Here is an 18,014-nt window from a genome sequence, read left to right as displayed (position 1 = left end):
CAGGGGGTGGGATTGGATGATCGTTAAGGTCTTTGAATATTAACGAGCTTTTTGGTCCGCTTTCCTTCTGATGTGGTGAAGGAGGAGAAAACATCTCTGGGTTCCTCCACATTATCTGATGAGACGTTGGTGGTTCCCATGAGCTGTGTCACCTTCCACCAGGAGGTCTTCTGGGCTTGATGTTTCCTGCGAGTGAACCCCAAGATTTCGTTTGCGGCTTTTTATTTTTTTTAAACAATTATTTGTTCTGCTTTGTGGTTGGAGGTGGCAGCAGCAGACGAACCAGGAGAAACTGTGGGGCACCAGAGGTGGATGTGAGGTGTCACCAGGGCTGTGGTTTGGTGGTGAGGGCAGGATGAGCTCTGCTGGGTTTTGAGGGAGCTCTGGAGCTCCAAAATGCAAATTGGAGATTTTTTTTTTTTTTGGTGGCTGAAGGGTTAGATGGGACCTTTGATGGATCTTCTTCGTGAGAAGATACATCAGATGAGCTCCTCCCATCCTTGGGAGCTTCTGGCAAGAGGTCCCAGTGGTGGATGAACCTTTGGGTAACGTCTTGATGGGTTCCAACCACCCAAGGGGAGGTCAACAATGTGGGACTCTGGCTCCTACCTCCATCTGGTGGAGGATGAAGCCTCCATGAGATCTTCAGAGACCAACACAAAGGAAGAACCATCAGAAGAAACTCATTTTTTTAATTAATGGAGCTTTTTAATTAATTTATGGCCAAGAACCGCCACGATGTTCACAACTGGAGCGAAGTCATCTCCTGCGACCGGCTCGGGCAGCGTGTTTTGGCCGAGGGTTGTTCTCTCTGAGGCTGGAGATGAAGAAGTTGAGTCTCCAGGATGTTGGAGAGATGTTTTTTTGAGGTTGGAGATGCTGTGAAGGTGGTTTTGGGTCAAGGAACACCATCTTGGGCCAATTTCTCCCTACCACACCCATGAGGACCTGACAATTCACCATGGGATCTCCAACACCTTGGAGCATCTCTGGTCTGGCAAGAGGTCCTCCAACTCCGAGGGCTCCTGGACGTATCTTCTGAGCAGTTGTGAAACGCCGTGGTCTTCTACTGGGGCATGAACTTCTTCAACTGGGCCAACTGGACGCACTTTCCTGCAAGCAAGACGTTGTGATGAATCAAGAGGGGGTGTTGGTCCACCTCAGCCAAGAGGAGCCTCCATGAGGTTCTCCATGCCTTGGCAGGGCTTCCAAACTTCTCCAAGATGGTCCAAAGCCCAATTGGTGCCTCCAAATCTTCTTGATTTTTAATCCCCAATCGGTGGCGTGGTTGATGGGCATCACGCCATGGGGCTGGTGGTCCTCTTACCGATCTGCAGGAGAAGATAGATGCCCAAAGCCAGAGCCAGGAGGGAGAGGACCATGAAAGCCAGGCTGATGGAGGCTTCCAACCCTGGGAGAAAGAAACCGGAGGGTGGTGAGGACGAGTGTTGGGTCCAAGGAGGGTAAAACCAAGCCCTGGACCATCTCCACCATGTCTTGGGTCAACCAAGGGACCTCCAGGTCTTGGGTCAACTGAGGGTCCTCCAGGTTTTGGGAGAGGGTCAGCCAAGGGTCCTCAAGGTCTTGGGAGAAGGTCAACCAAGGGACCTTGAGGTTTTGGGAGAGGGTCAGCCAAGGGTCCTCAAGGTCTTGGGAGAAGGTCAACTAAGGGACCTTGAGGTCTTGGGAGAGGGTCAACCAAGGGATCTCCAGGTCTTGGGTCAACCAAGGGACCTTGAGGTCTTGGGAGAGTGTCAACCAAGGGATCTCCAGGTCTTGGGTCAACCAGGGGGCCTCCAGGTCTTGGGAGAGGGTCAACCAAGGGATCTGCAGGTCTTGGGAGAGGGTCAACTAAAGGTCCTCCAGGTTTTGGGAGAGGGTCAACCAAGGGATCTGCAGGTCTTGGGAGAGGGTCAACTAAAGGTCCTCCAGGTTTTGGGAGAGGGTCAACCAAGGGATCTCCAGCTCTTGGGTCAACCGAGGGGCCTCCAGGTCTTGGGAGAGGGTCAACCAAAGGACCTGAGCTTCATCCAGAATATTAGGGATGCTCACCTCCAGCTGGAAGTTCTGGGCTGGTGGCAATGGTGCCATTCCTTGGGTCATCCTTCCCACCTGGAGAACAAACACGTGGAGAAAGGGGCCACCCAAAACTGTCCCCTCCTCCCCATGCTGCAGGGACCCAACTGAGGTGACCCTGTAAGGACCTGGAGTAAACTAGGAGCATCTCTCCACTGAACTGGTCTTACTGGTCAAGACCCAACCATGTTGACACTGCATGGACATGGAGTAAACCAGGAGCAACCCTCCAGTGAACTGGTCTTACTGGTTGAGACCCAACGGTGTTGACCCTGTAAGAACCTGGAGTAAGCCAGGAGTGTCCCTGCACTGAACTGGTCTTACTGGTCAAGATCCAACTGAGGTGACCCTGTAAGGACCTGGAGTAAGCCAGGAGCATCCCTGCACTGAACTGGTCTTACTGGTTGAGAGCCAACGGTGTTGACCCTCTAAGAACCTGGAGTAAACCAGGAGCATCTCTGCACTGAACTGGTCTTACTGGTCAAGACCCAACTGTGTTGGCACTGCAAGGACCTGGGGTCAACCAGGAGCTTCCCTGGAGTAAGCCAGGAGCATCCTTGCATTGAACTGGTTTTACTGGTCAAAACCCAACTGGTTTGACCCCATAAGGACCTGGAGTAACCCAGGAGTATCCCTCCACTGAACTGGTCTTACTGGTCAAGACCCAACTTGTCTTGCCATTGAGTCCATGCAAGCAGGAGCAACTACTTCTCGGTTTACTCAAGGATTGTCCCCGATGTGGGGCAGGATCAACCTCCCCACATCCTTCTCCACTCACCTCCGATGCTCAGGACCCATGGGACACTCAAACTGGAAACCAAGACCGGTCCGAAGCTGCTCCTCCGCCGGTACCCGCAGGAGTAGGTGCCGCTACTCTCCGCCGAGAGCTGGACGGCGAGCGTGGAGGTGAACTGACCTTTCCTCACCCGGTGGTTGGCCAACTCCACCCCGTTCTTGCAGAAGAAGATGTGGGTGATGGGGACGGTGGAAAAAACGAGGCAGCGGGCGAGAATCAAATCACCTTCTTGACCCAAGGAGATGTTTGGGAAAAGTGCCGGCGGGGGAAAATCGCCTGTAAGAGTGAGAAAACACAGTCGGGGCGTGACGGGGTGGAGATAAGCGATGGGTTGTCATCTCGCCGACCTTGGAGCTGCTTTTTTTTGGTGGAAATATCAAATTTAAGTGGGAAAAAAAAAAAAGGAAAAAGAGATGGGAAGAACCTGTTTGTTCAATCATCTGGTGACTCAGAAAATTCTTTAATTTTTTTGCTTTCCTAAGGAAAAGCTCCGCCCGTTTCAGGATACAGGTAGGAGAAAAGCAGGAGGATAAATCTAGCGAAAAATATTATTTCTAGTGAAAAATATTATTTCTAATGAAAAAAATTATTTCTAGTGACCAAAACCATTTTTTTTCCACCCAAGCTGAGTATTTCAGAAAAGACTCAGAGAAAATATGGAAAATCTGGGCCAAACAAAACACTTCATTTTAGTATTTCCAAAGGGGATTATTTTAATTTTCTTTCATTTCAAGTTTTTTCTTTCATTTCAAGCCAATATTTCCATAAAATTAAAAATTGCAGCTTCCTCTACTAAAAGCAAAGCTGATGTCCTTCGTGCTCCACCATACAAAAAAAAAAAAAAAAAAGTGGATTCTAAAAAAATTTATTTATTTTTTCCTCTTGGTTTGCTTTCTACCTTAAAAGGAACCACCAGCTCCAGGATCAAAGCTGTTTTTTTGGCCACCCCAGGACCAGGAGACCTCATCTGAAGGAGAGAAGCGACATTCCGACGTCAACCTCGAGGGTTTTTCCAACCGACCTCTTTTGTCCGGACTTACCTGGGGAGCTGCAGGTCTCTGGCTCCATCCCACCAACACCTGTGTGGGACAGCAGAAGGGATTGGTCTGAGATGGTCTTTTTGTCTAGGACATCTTCCAGAAGATGTCTCGTTGAGGTTGGAGATGCAACTTTGGGACAGTTTGCAGAAGATGGTCAGAGTTATCTGCAGACCTCAGCATGGAAATCACCAGCGAGGAGCAAAAGGGACTTTTTGGTGATGCCTTGACCCTTCCTACCCAACTGGGGACAACCACACCATGCCTGGACCCCAAGAGGAGGTCCAGCCTCAAGGTTGGGGAGGACCAACCTCGGGGAGGACCAACCTCATGGATCAACGCAAGGATGCGATTCCCTCTGTGGGAGGTGCCACCTTCCTTCCATCTCTGTCGGCAAAATAAGTCCCTGGACAGGGCTTGTCCACAACCTGGTACAGCAGAGGTGGACCTTCAGACCTTCTGGAAAGCCCATCTCGTGTTTTCAGACTCAGAAATTGCTCCAGAAATTTACAATTTTGGCTCTTGGGTGATGTTTCGACTTATTTTCTGGAAGAATCTCCCCCTGCTAAATAATGGGGGATGTCCCAAAGAGACCACTTAAAATCCACCCCATATCATCCATCCCATGGTGACACCCCCCAGAAAACCCATCTTGTGTTTTCAGACTCAGAAATCGCTCCAGAAATTTACAATTTTGCCTCTTGGGTGACATTTCAACTTATTTTCTGGTAGAATCTCCCCTCCCCAATAATGGGGGACGTCCCAAGGAGACCACTTAAAATCCACCCCATGGTGCCACCCCATGGTCCCCAACCACCCTGCCCGGCCACCTACCTTCCAGCCAACCCACCAAGAGCAGGACGCTCGCAACCTCGGCCAGCCACCTCCTTGTCACCATGCTCATCTGTCCCCAGGACCGAGCCGTGGGGGAAAGGAGAAGCTGAAGTTGGTTTCCTGCCCGTGACGCATCCCCCGGGGCGTGATCCAGCGTCTTCTCAGGGAGGAGAGAACAAGACAATGGGATGGGGCTGGATGGATTTTGCTGCATTAGGCGGGTGCACACGGGTTTGCAAACTCTACAAAAGCCCCCCCACCCCAAAAAATACCCCAAAAAGGCTTCATCGTGGTGGTTTGTACCATATTTGTGCGTGCCCATGTTGGGGTGGCTCAAGGTATGTCACAACTGCCCCCAGTGGGACATTTCCCAGTAGGTTTCCAGCATTCCCAGTGCAAAACCAGCTCCCCCAACAATTTTCTCTACGACCTCAGCCCCAACGTTCCCGTAACGTTCGTGCATTGCAATAAAAATACGCAATATTCTTTCGACATCACTGGGAAGAACAGAATTTCCTAATTTCTCCTTTTTTTTTTTTTTTTTTTTTTTTTTGTGTGTGTGTGTGTATCTCTCGGACGCTAGACTGGCAGACAACCCCGTTGCTCTTCCAAATTCCCTGGGCTTCTGAAGGAAACCTAAAGGATCTCCAGGATTTTCACCTTCACCTTCTAAAAACCAACCTTGGAGCTCCACCGGCAGCTCGGAGACTTGGTTAACATAGAGCTGAGACATATAATACCCCGATCTACCCAATGTGGGGTCTTTGGGGTCTTCAGTCCAGGCTCCTCTGAGCTTGAGTGGGTGGAGAGGGGTCCACGTGTCCATGGGTGGGTCCCCCACCCCAGTCTAGACCCTCCCAGCCCTGCGTATCCTCCCAATTTTCTGCAAAATCCTGGATTTATTCCCTATATTCCGTTCCCAAGGTGCTGGATTCACCTCGTTGGGATCCATCCTTCCTTGGTGGGTCTCTGTGGGGGAGGCGTGGAGGTGATGTCCACCAAGAAGAAGCATCTTTGGCTCTGAAACCAAAAAACCGACAAAAATAAACCTCTTTCTCTCCTCTCCCGTGCGTTTCAGTCGCTTGCTTTCAGTTTCCTTTTCAAAAATATATTTTTGTATTATTTCCTGCTGCTGGGATGTTTTTCTTCTTTTTTAACCCAACGATGAAACGTGACTTGAGAAGAACATGGAGTGAGGACCCAGAGCTCCAGCAATCTTCATCTTCTGCAGGCTGGAGTAAGCTTCGGAAAATTGGGGAAAAAATGAAAATAAAAAGGTTTAAACACCAGGAAATGGCTCCAGCGTATTGATGATGTGGAAATTTTCCAGAATTTTAGGAAAATGTGTCAGCTTGAAAGAAAAACGTGAACAAAAATAAACCATAACCATTTTTAAGCTAATTTAAACCAATTTGAGAGGGGGAGCAGAGCAGCCCCCTCAAACGCTGCATTATGATGGCTCATTTCCTACCACAACAATTTTTTTTCTACCACAATTTTTTTTTTTTTTTAAACTAGTAAAACCAACGAAGAAAGTCCAGGGTTTGTCTATATTTCAGAAATATCGTAACAGTTTGCTGGGGGAGTCACGTAGCACTGCTGCGCCTCCAACATCCTCAAGCTTGAGCCGGGTTTAGCGATGCGACCTCAAAGCTCCAGCGCTCTCATGATGCTCGGAGCTGGGGGGGGACCCTCTTTGTGCAGGAAAAAATGTCTCATATTTAAAAATGAGATTTCCCTCCTGCTCCCCAATTGCTTGTTCAGAAAGACATGTGTCCTTGTGATGCTTTGGTGGGGTTGAGCCAAGCTTGAAGGAAAATCGAAAATTTCCAAGCTGGGGCCAAAAATAAAATAAAAATGGTGGGGGAGGGCGGGAAACTGGGCGAGCTCTTTGCATGGCTGTGGTCCCAGTTGGTTGTTCTGGACTGGATGATGAAGATAGGCTGAATCTTCCCGCCCATAGACTTAGGACAGGATTTTAAGCCCAGCCTAGGAGGCTTTGGAGTTCCATCACCCAAATTAGCGCCTCTCAATGATCACCCATCCCTGCGTGGATGAGATGCAGGTGAAGGTGGTGGTACCTCTCTTGGTGGCTTCTCTGATGGTGAGGGGGTCCCTCAGAAGGATTTGTTGTGCCTGGAGACCCCTCGTGCCCTACACCATCACTCCAGGAACATTTCCTGAATCCTTGCTACAATAATTCTTCTTTAACTGATGTTCCTTGGGGCTTTAGATTTCTGGAAGAGATTTCCCTTTGCTCTTCTCCACCTCTGGCCTGTTTTTTTTTTTTTTGTTTTGTTTTTTTTTTTTTTTTAATAAAAGTTGATGAAATGGAGTCTGGCCATCCATACTGACATTTTTTTTCCCTCTTAGCCCCCCCCTGCTGCCTGCATGCCCCCTCCAAGGTGGCAGCAGGAGGCATCACCTCCAGCTTTGCCTCCAAGCTTCTTGGCTCCCAATATCCTTCCCTGTTCCTTGACCACGGAGCTGTGCTGTCTTGTGCTTCCAAACTGAGGTGTTCCCCTCCTTCCTGCACCCCAGTTTTCCCCCTGAGCTCCCCACCACAACACCAAGGAAACTCCGTCATCAGGATTTTCACGTCGGGGAGGAACTTATCTCCTGGGTTGGAGGCGTTGGCTTGGAAGGCTTGAGATGCTGTGGGGTTGAGCCTGGGATGGATGTTGGGGGGCTGCTGATGCCAAGACCCCATTGTCAGCTCATCCACTGTCCCCCCAAGATTCTTGTCTCCTGGGTGAAGTTTTCAGCCCAATTCCTCCTGCCCCACAGGATGTGGGGTGCAGAGGATCAGACATGACCACCCCTTGGGCTTGAGTATGGGCTCAGCCGTCCTCAGCTCGGCATTTTTTCAGGCTACATCTACCAGGGCAGTGCCAGCAGGGAGGAGAAACCCTTGGATCACCAGGCACATGGGATGTCACCTTCCTCCCAGTACACGCTGTCCCACCAACCAGGATGAAACGAGTTCTCCCAGTTGGCTTCTGAAAATTAGCTCGAAGACAGAGAGATGACATCAACCACCGATTTCTGAACAAATTCTTCTCCCAGTTGGCTTCTGAAAATTAGCTCAAAGACAGAGAGATGACATCAACCACCAATTTCTGAACAAATTATTTATAAATCACGTCTCACGGATGCTCTGCCAACGGGCTGGTGACCGCAACTGCCCTTGGCTGGTGAGCTTGGGTAGGACTGGAGGGATGCAGAACCTGGAGAACATCACTGAGTTTGGAGCTGTCAAATTGTCCTCCTGGGCTGCAGGGATGGACCCAGCGATGGAGACGTTGCTCTCTGCAAGTAGGATGGACATCGGTGGGGGTTAAACCCACCTGGTGGTGGGAAATTCAACTGGTTTTCATCCCAGTAGGGAGAAAGGGGCTGAGTGAGAGAGCAGAGTGATGGTGGCATGTCCGTAAACGGCCAGACCCCCAGCTGGGATCATGGGGGGTGATGTGGGTCATGCTCCACTCAAGGCAAAGTGACGTGGGGACACTGGGGAGCCCAGGGGAGGAAGTTAGAGGACAATGGGGATGGAGATGTCATTGGGTTGGGTGGTCTCGCTGATGCAGTGGCTCCATCGCTTCAGGATGAGGGTGATGATGGGGATGGACATCAGGAGGAGCAGAGTGAGGGCAGAACGCAGGATCCAGACCCAGAGAGGCATGGTGGGCCCTGGAAGAGAAGGAGGGTCACAACCTGGACAAGTCCTGGAGGATGGCCATGGTGGGAAGGACCACGAGCAGGCGCTTACCTCTTGATGGACGCGTTATCTTGCTGCCTGTCAGAGAAATGAAGACCTCATGAGTCTCACTGGCCTGCTCTGGGACCATCCCAAATGCTGAGCAGACCCCCTCAAGCTCATGTCTTCATCAGCCTCTTGAGGAACCACCCAACTCGTGTAAATCTTGTAGAATGGTTTGGGTTGGAAGGGACCTTCAAGATCATTGAGTTCCCCCTCCGCTGCCATGGGGCAGGGACACCTCCCACTAGCCCAGGTTGCTCAAAGCCTCATCCAGCCTGGCCTTGAACCCCTCCAGGGATGGGGCATCTCCCCACTTTCCCTGTAGTGGGCTCATAAAGGTAGAGGGGAGACCTTGGAGCATCCAGAAGGACCTCGACAGGCTGGAGGGCTGGGACTGTGCAAAGCTCATGAAGATCAACAAGGCCAAGTGCAAGGTCCTGCACCATACACCAGCTGGAAAGTACAGCGAAGATTGCACATACATGAATTTAAAAATCTGTATCTTTCATATTATCTACAGAATAAATTTATCCCTGAGCTATACGTAATTAATTAAGATTATTAATTAATTAATTATGTCATGGTGTATATAAAAATTCATCTTGGTACGTACTTACCAGATAAACACGTAGCAAGTCCATATTTTTGACCCCAAAAAGAACAAATAAATTTGCTTCTGTTTCAGGATCAGCTCGTTGCAGTCCTCGAACCAACCCCATCCATCACAACCGTTTCAGCAAACTCTCTTTGGAGCAACCTAGCAAATAACAATTCGCATTTCAGCGACTCATCTCTTTCATAAAGGTCGCTAGCAGGCAGCAATCTGATTCAAATTCCTCATCATAGATCAGATTTTGGGTATTAGCTGCTCTTAAGGAAGCAGACTGGTTTATTCACTACATGAAGGCAGTAAAGACAAGAAACTTAAATTCTCTTTAATTTTTTTAAAAAATATCTTTAATCTTTCTATGATTTCATGATTCTATGATTAACAAGTTAATTCAATCGGCACCCAAAAATGACAGCGACGTCCTCCCACTGATCCAGACAAGACAGAATCCTTTTTAATTCCAAACCAGAATCATTTTCTGGGGGCTGTAAATAACAAACCACTGGCTCGATGTTAATGTTAAAAAACCTAATCATGCTCAGCTCTGCTTCAGCCAGACTTTAATTCCTTACCTGGATAGCAAGCTCCAAAGGATCCATTTTAAATTCAGCGTGGATTCTGAAAGTGAGGAGGAACCTTTGGCTGGTATCACCCGAACACACGTACTTTCTTTTTCCATAGCTATAGAGGGGACAGACGTCGTTAATTTCCTCGTTAAAGCTGGCAAGTATTGAAAACTGAACTTTCACCACAAGCAATTTTTTTGCCCTTGGTGCTATATTCCAGCCAACACCTGCAGGTACCTCTAGTAGGAGATAGCCAAAGGTTGGAGTTGCCTCCACACCTAGATCCAAATTTTTGCAGGAGGATTATATTTCAAACCCTTTTGTACCCGTGCAGCGCAACTCCTCGTCTAGTATGTCTAATCGATACGTCGAATTTCCAACAATTAAATAAAACTGAGAAAACAGCACGAATGGCAGGTGGAGAAACCAAAACGGGGCGTTGCATGAGCCCACCACCCATTAGGATGATTTAAAGATAGAAGTAGGAATACTCAAGGCAGAGAGCACGCAGGAAACTGTAGAAATTGCACATTTTAGAGATTTAAAGTGCAGGACCTTGTGATTTCTTTACACCAGATTTTTTTTTTTTAATTTATATATTTTTTTAAAATTTCTGTAATAGAGAGGAAGTTGAGATCTGTAGTGAGCAGGGAAATAACGTGATTTACAAGACTCAGACCCTTCATAGAGAAAAAGACTAATGAACATCTAAATGGGACTCAATTCCCCTTCATTTAAAGGTGGGATGGATTCTGCAGTGTTGTAGGCATGGAGCCACACCTAGACTTAAAACTCTTGAGGTTTTTTTTTTATGGATTCCAGGCAGGATCGATTATGTTGTAGAGCTGCCTGTCCCTCCTTTGACTGTAGAAGGAGAATAAACATCCATCAGAGACCCAAAAACCTCGCCGTCAAACAGCCGAGGTCACAGCAGCTTCATTGCACCCGAGGAACCCAGGATGGTGATTTCTGTAATGGTCTATCATATCGTGAGATGAATCGTAACTTAAACTCCACCGTCTTTCACCATCAGGAAAATAAGTGTTTGCTTCACATGAAGATTATCTCTGAAGATGCAAGCACCTCTACCCACAGACCATCCCCATACATTAATGGAAAGCTAAATCAATCTCTCGACACATGGAGGTGGGCTCCTATTATCTAATCTTTGACCAAAACACAGAGTTTTATTATTATTTGCATTTATTCCCTCAAACAATACAATCCTCCAAAATACACCAAAAATGTTCTTAAAGTTCCATGTCCACCATCTCTACGCAATAGAGATGGGAACTTAGGAAGAGGTGCTGCTTTTACTGGATGTCCTGTAAAAAAATCTGTAAATAGTAATTTTTTTTTTTCCTGAAGAATAACTCCTCTGCTGCAGAAAAGAAAGTTCTGTCTTACTGCCTCGTTAACTGTTGTGCCCTCCAAAGGTCAACCCCGAAGGTGACCTGGATGCTGGGAACCCCCCGAGGGGTGGTCCAGGAGTGGACCAGAATGAACTGTATAAAAGGTGAGCTTGAACTGTACTCCGCCGACCATCACCACCTGGTCGACCCATCACCACCCGCTTGACCCATCACCATGCAGTCGACCCATCACCACGCGGTCAGCCCATCACCACCCGGTCGACCCATCACCACCCGCTCGACCCATCATCACGTGACCGACCCATCACCACATGGTCGACCCATCACCACATAGTCGACCCATCACCACCCGGTCGACCCATCACCACCCGGTCAACCCATCACCACGCGGTCGACTCATCATCACGTGACCGACCCATCACCACGCGCTTGACCCATCACCATGCGGTTGACCCATCACCACCCGCTTGACCCATCACCACCTGGTCAACCCATCACCACCCGGTCGACCCATCACCACCCGGTTGACGCATCACCACCTGGTCCAAACTTGAGTTTGCTTTGGGGATGTCTTATTCTGTTTGCAAATTTTTAGACTTGGTTTCAAAGAATTTGCAATAACAGAGCGGAGTAGAAATATTAGAGTTAGAAATAAACCAGTTAATTGTCTCAAAAAATAAAATCTATCATGATTTATGATATTGAAGCATTCCCATTATTTCAGTTTCAACTCATTCTCTGCTGTTCAGCTCAACAAATCCTAGCAGCGAGGCCAGACATTCCCACTTTACGTCTTCATGATTTTTTTTTTTTTCTGATCAACAAACAGACTAAAAACTTTCTGTTCCACAGGTTTGCTTTCGTAGATCACGTTTCTCCTTATCGCAATGTATCAGGAGAATCTGTTAATCTCCCTATTGGACGTGGAAAATGCAATCACAACCTTCACGGGTAATAAAGATACGAGGACAAAGGTTCACCACAACCGAATTCCACAGAGAAGTCTCAAGGTTCTTACAGTTCAGGTAAGAAAACAAACTTTTGCTAAGAAGAAAACCCATTGCATTTACTATGATATTTGAATTAAACCTGATTTAATCCATTGCACGGCCAGGAAGGAACCTGCCTGCTGTAGATTAATTTTTGCCATTTTCAGACAATTATTTTTTTGACAGCACTTGATTTTACCAGTGATTGGAGAGGTGAGAAAAAAAGCAGAGAAAAACGGTGGAAATCAGGATTAAATTATGTCTCTAATGAAGTTGTCTTGTGCTTTGAGTTATGCCTCTTTATTGTGAGCATGGATGAGGTCAGCAGGGAGCTGAAAGCAAAGATCTTGGGAGGAAGTTGGAGAGTTTCTCCCTAAAATGTTGATGTAAGTCAACGGGGAGATCAAGATAACAACATTGCTCCTCGAATTTACCCATGAGGTTGTTTGTGGTTTTGTTTTGTTTGGCTTTGTTTGATTTTTTGCCATAAAAAAAGGAAAAGGAAAAAAAAAAAGAATAGACTGCTAATATCAACAGACAAGATGAAATGCTTTAAAATCCAATATAAATAGAATCCAAATATAATATATATAATCCAAATTTAAAAAAAAATGCCAGTGAATGTAATAAGTTTCTGGAAGACCAAGGTAAATACGGACAGCTGAATAGAGGAGGCAAAGAGTTGGGGTTTTTTTGGGTTTTTTTTGTTTGTTTGTTTGTTTGCTTTCAGCATTTATATAGTTAAAATTGACAAGGAGATGAGGAAAGAAAAGATGTCCTGTGATCCTCTTTGCTTTTGACAGTGCCAAACCCATTTTTTGTTTTTGTTTTTTTTTTCCTATTTTTTCCCTTTTTCTACTTTTCCCTAATTTTCTATCTTTCCCTTTGGCAAAGAGTTGGGGTTTTTTTGGGTTTTTTTTGTTTGTTTGTTTGTTTGCTTTCAGCATTTATATAGTTAAAATTGACAAGGAGATGAGGAAAGAAAAGATGTCCTGTGATCCTCTTTGCTTTTGACAGTGCCAAACCCATTTTTTTCTTTTTTCTATTTTTTTCCTTTTTCTACTTTTCCCTAATTTTCTATTTTTCCCTTTTTTTTTACTCTCTGCAATCACACTTGTTATTTTGCATCGACCATGTGAAGAGACTGAAGGAGTCACACAGGAATTTCATCTGGAAGCTTTGATTTTGGCCCTGTGGATGATCAGGAAGCCTGGTTATTGATGGGTTCCCCCATTTGGTGGCTGACAGCTATTCACGTCCTGACATTTCAACGCAGGTCATGCCTGGTTACAGGTAAAGATGGTTCCATTCTGAATATATTTTAATGAAATAATTGCTTTCTGCCTAGAAAAATATGAAAGTAAAAAATAACGAGTACATTTCTTTCTTATTTTTAACTTGGATAATATAAATTAAAACACCAAATAAGACGTGTCGTGTTTGTCAGTCCTGTGTCTAGAGTACCTCAGGGCGTCAAAGATCGTGGAAACACAGAACAATTTGGGTTGGAAGGGACCTTCAAGATCATCCAGTTCCACCCCCCTGCCATGGGCAGGGCCACCCCCCACTAGCCCAGGTTGCCCAAAGCCTCATCCAGCCTGGCCTTGAACCCCTCCAGGGATGGGGCGATGGATGGATGGATGGATGGATGGATGGATGGATGTTCAAGGAAATCTGTCCTACCCAATGCTTGCTGTAGAACAAACTGAGCAGACTGTTGGCTGGATCTCCATTGACTGTGGTAGGAACATGGTCAAGTCAGGGATTGAACTGGAAGTGGCAGGTCGGCGGCAAGTCAGTCTCTCGGTTTGTTCACGGATGAAAGTTTTGCTTTTTGTCCTCTTGATGATTCAGAAGAAAACATCTGGTTTTAGGTTCCTGGGTTTCTAATAATTTGTGATGACAACCGAGACTGCAGCAGAAGTATTAGAGTTAGAAATAAACAATTCTCTCTCAAAAAAAAAAATCTATCATGATTTCTGGACCTTAATCCCACACCCTGTGAGTTATTCAGGCGCCAAAACCCGGATGCCCGGTGCCATTGTAAATGTTTTAGTGGATCTGAGATTTTTTATTAAATGGAGCTGGCAGATGTGATAGAAGATCAGCGACGATTGGGGCCTTTTGGGCTTCGTCAGGTGAAACACCACGCAGCACATGGAGTGATATGAAATGTTTATGAAGATATTGGAAATAATTTCTCAGTGTTTCATGGTAGATTTTTTAACTTGCCATAGAATAAAGTCAAGTTCTGTGATGCAACTTCTTCGCAAATCCACATTGGTTGCTATTTGGTTATTTCCAAGAGCTTTTTTTTTTTCATTCTGGTATCCTCCTTGGAACTTGGAGAACAAGTGCTACAAAAAGTCCTAGTTTTCTCTTTTCCTCCCTTTCAAAGATCTATCTCATGGGTGAGATTTGTCGAATTTATCTTTAGAAACCTAAAAGCTGCACATCTGACTTCAGTGTAGTCACCCCTCGACTTCACCATTCAAAGAAAAGATCTCTGAAGCTTCCTCCTTCTCCTCATTCATTGCAAAGGGAACCTAGGATATCTAGTTCAGATGTAGATGAAAAAAATCATTATATATATGATCCAGGTGCCAACACATAAATGTCTAGTGTCCTTCCAGGCACTGCTGGATTCTGCTCTGTTCTCCAGCTGCTCCATCACAGATCATACGTCGCATCTACCAGCGCCATAGGGACGTCTTGCATATCCTACCCTATGACATTTCAAATGATATTTGATACCGATGTTTGGAAAATTCAATCCCACCTTTACTTTTTTTGATATATAGATCCTGAATCCTTGTATTTGACCTTTTACAGACTTCTCAGTGTTGACCCATTTTCCATGATTCCATCGCTTCATGGCTCGAGTTTGTGTTCAGAGTACTGAAGGACAAATTCCATAAGCCTCATGTAACATGAACGTTACTCATCTAAGTGATCTGCCACGTTATTTTTTAGTTTTCTTCTGGATTCCTCGCCTGTTGACGGTGATATTGGTTCTACTGGTTATTTGTTGTAGTGCCACGAAAAACACAATATGGACAAAGAGAAACAACTGCTATCTTATCTTCACACAGGTCAATTTATGAGCTCTCCTCCTAATAGTTCCATCACTGGAGTCATTGGAGAAGGGGTCATTCTGCCCTGCCACGTGGTAGCGGAAAACATTCCCGAGGAATTCTCTGTCCAGTGGATATTTCATGAACAGTCTCAAAAAATAACTGTGAGTGGATATGACGGAAAGAATAAAAAGGAGAAACAAAATGAGAGATATCAAGGCAGAACAGAATTCTTCCACGGTGAATTTAGAGCTGGCAACATGTCTCTGCGCTTGAAGAACGTCAGGAGCTCCGACAAAGGATTGTACTCTTGTGTGGTCTCCTTCAACGATACGTATCATGATGTGTTGATTGAACTGCAAGTGGCAGGTCAGTGGCGATCCTCTTTTTATTCATAGAGCTGAACAGGAACATGGGCATCCATCACCAAGTGGGGGAATTATAACGTAAATTTAATACGATTTGACACATAAAATATCTTCATGGGGGAATGTGTTTGATTGGAGTCAGTTTTCTTGAAATTGATGGTTATAACCAATATTTGAGGTAAGTTTTAGTTCAAGTTTTGTTTTTTTTTTACAAAATTCTGGGAAATTCCACTGGCAACTTCATTCCAGAATAGCCATCCCCAGCTAGGTCTGTTTGCTGTCATCTCGATTAAATTGTTCCTCGTTCTTCGTTTGATCGACGCAGAATTAAGAAACTTCAGGGTCTAAGCCTCTGTCACAGTTTAAATTCAGAAAATTCAGAAAATTCTGAAATTCAGTTTAAATTCAGATTCGTTCTATGGACTTCCCTACAAATACATAAATAATATCTACAATACATGTATAGAATATATACAATATATAAAAAGAGAAGTGTTGAATTCAAGATAAACTAGACAATTTCCAGTTCTCAATAATAGCTAAAATGGAGAATTCATGTTTTTTCTCAGCTAAAGGTGACGCGCCTTCCATTTTCCTGAGGAGTCACATGAAGCAGGGCATCGACCTCACCTGCCAAGCGTCAGGATGGTTTCCTAAACCTGAAGTGATTTGGTTGGATGGCCAAGGACAAGCCCAGAAGGAAGCATCCACCACCAAGATGACGATGATGCCTGCAGGTCTCTACAATGTCGTAACTTCCATGAACCTAAAATCGGGCTCTGACGCGGAAGTCTCCTGCAGGATAGTCAGCAATCTGCTAAACACAACGAGCGAGTCGCGAGTCCTGATCTCAGGTGGGTGAGCTCCGTAGTCAGAGCTTAAGTCAGAGCTTAAGTCAACGCTTAAGTCAACGCTTAAGTCAAAGCTTACCTGTTTTCAAGATCTGTCTCAATGGTGTGGGTCCCACAAACTGGTCTGAAGACGTATCAATGTTGTATCAGGCCAGAATCAATGTTGGAAAAAAATTCACGAGATCTACAGTCTTCTTCTCCCTTTATTTCCTGTTGACTGCATGGCCTTGGACAGTACCCAATAAATGAGGTTTTCCTCTTAAAAAGGGGTCAGGCAGCATCAAGACTTTTGGTCTTCCCTCCCTTAAAGGTGGTCAGCTTGTTGGAGCTGAATTAAAATGGATTAAGAATACAATTGCATGCACATACAAAAATTACATATTTCTTTTTGTTATCCAAAAAACATCTTACAAGGACATTTCATATGATACGTGCTCGTGGATTTCACAGAGCACAGCTGAAAGCAATAGTTACGGTCACAAGAGTTCAAGTGATGTTTTCAACATCTCATAAATGGTTTTAGACTATGTTTTTATCTTCCCTCTTTTTAAGACGCGCATTACTGTGTAATCGTGGTGCGGATAATGTCATTTTCCCCCCGTTCTCTGTAGGACTTCACACATTTATCTTTGCTGAGTATATAGACAAGCATCAGGTAAGTCTGAAGCAAAACCCGTAGGGCTGGACCCAAAAAAGAACTTCAGCACCACAAAATCAATGTCTAGGTCTGGAATGGGAACTCGAGTGCAGTGTAAAGCTCTTGAAGAAGTGTATGAGGGATGTCCCTTTTGGATTGGCACCAAGAAATTCCCAGAACAGAATCATTGAATCATGAAGGCTGGGAAAAGACGTCAAGGATCATCAAGTCCAACCCTCTCCCCCGAGCCAGGAGCGTTGCAGGGGGTTGTTGTGACCAAAGTGCAGGACCCGGCACTTGGCTTTATTGAACCTCAGACAATTAATTGAACAGTGAGTGTGGAGGCAACCTCAAAGAGAAAATAGGAAACTGTCAATGTGGAGAATGTCTTAAATCTTATTCTCCTTCTTGGCTTACGCACTATACTCATCAGGATGAATCCGCTAATCATTGAATGAAATGAAACAAGAGTGAACGTGTCTCTTGTCTGGTGGTGATGGATTCTTCCTTCATTCCACCACCTGCTCAGTTGAGGATGATATGCAAACCTGTCTGCCTCTCTGTCTTGGTGTCGACTGGGACAGAGTTAATTTTCTTCCCAGCAGCCGCAGTGAGGCTGTGTTGGGGTTTGTGCTGATCACACACTGATGGGCAGAGCTGCTGCCAGGACACTCAAGAACTTTCCAGCTTCTCTGCTGGGCCCGTGTCTGCAGGGGCAGGAGGAGCTGGGAGGGAGCACAGCCCCAGTGACCAGCCCAGGATTCGACCTCGGGTTTAGGATTGAGACCCAAACTGGCCAGTGGTCTATTATCCGGCCCGTCATGCCCGGTATATAGATGAGGCTCTGTCCAGAGGTTCTCTCTCTCCGAGTCACCCCTCTCTTGTGGTCATCTCACTCTTTCAGTCAGCTCTTGGTCTCTCAGATGCTCAGGCTTTTCTTTTTTTCTGGGATTGTGGTTTCGGGACTCTCCCTGCTCTGGGATTATTGGCTGGGAACAGGCTGAGCCTTGGTCATCGAGGGGCGGGGGGGGGGGACCCGGTGT

General features: G+C 46.0%; 1 protein-coding gene across 1 annotated transcript in view; it reads left to right on the top strand.

Moving 5' to 3' along the window:
* The first annotated feature begins 10,819 nt into the window (after positions 1–10,819).
* The window catches only part of LOC104467400 (butyrophilin-like protein 3), a 13,416-nt gene continuing 6,221 nt past the window's right edge, over positions 10,820–18,014 (top strand). Inside the window, exons 1-6 of the mRNA XM_010081167.1 lie at positions 10,820–10,825; positions 11,116–11,195; positions 11,905–12,003; positions 13,787–13,847; positions 15,076–15,484; positions 16,053–16,337. Of these exons, the coding sequence (XP_010079469.1) occupies positions 10,820–10,825; positions 11,116–11,195; positions 11,905–12,003; positions 13,787–13,847; positions 15,076–15,484; positions 16,053–16,337 (940 nt within the window). The remainder of the gene's footprint in view (positions 10,826–11,115; positions 11,196–11,904; positions 12,004–13,786; positions 13,848–15,075; positions 15,485–16,052; positions 16,338–18,014) is intronic.

This window comes from Pterocles gutturalis, unplaced genomic scaffold (genome assembly GCF_000699245.1).
Source record: "Pterocles gutturalis isolate BGI_N339 unplaced genomic scaffold, ASM69924v1 scaffold9224, whole genome shotgun sequence".
Classification (NCBI taxonomy): Eukaryota; Metazoa; Chordata; class Aves; order Pterocliformes; family Pteroclidae; genus Pterocles; species Pterocles gutturalis.
The sequence above is the reverse complement of the archived record's forward strand: the minus strand, read 5'-3'. Positions and strand labels throughout refer to the sequence as shown.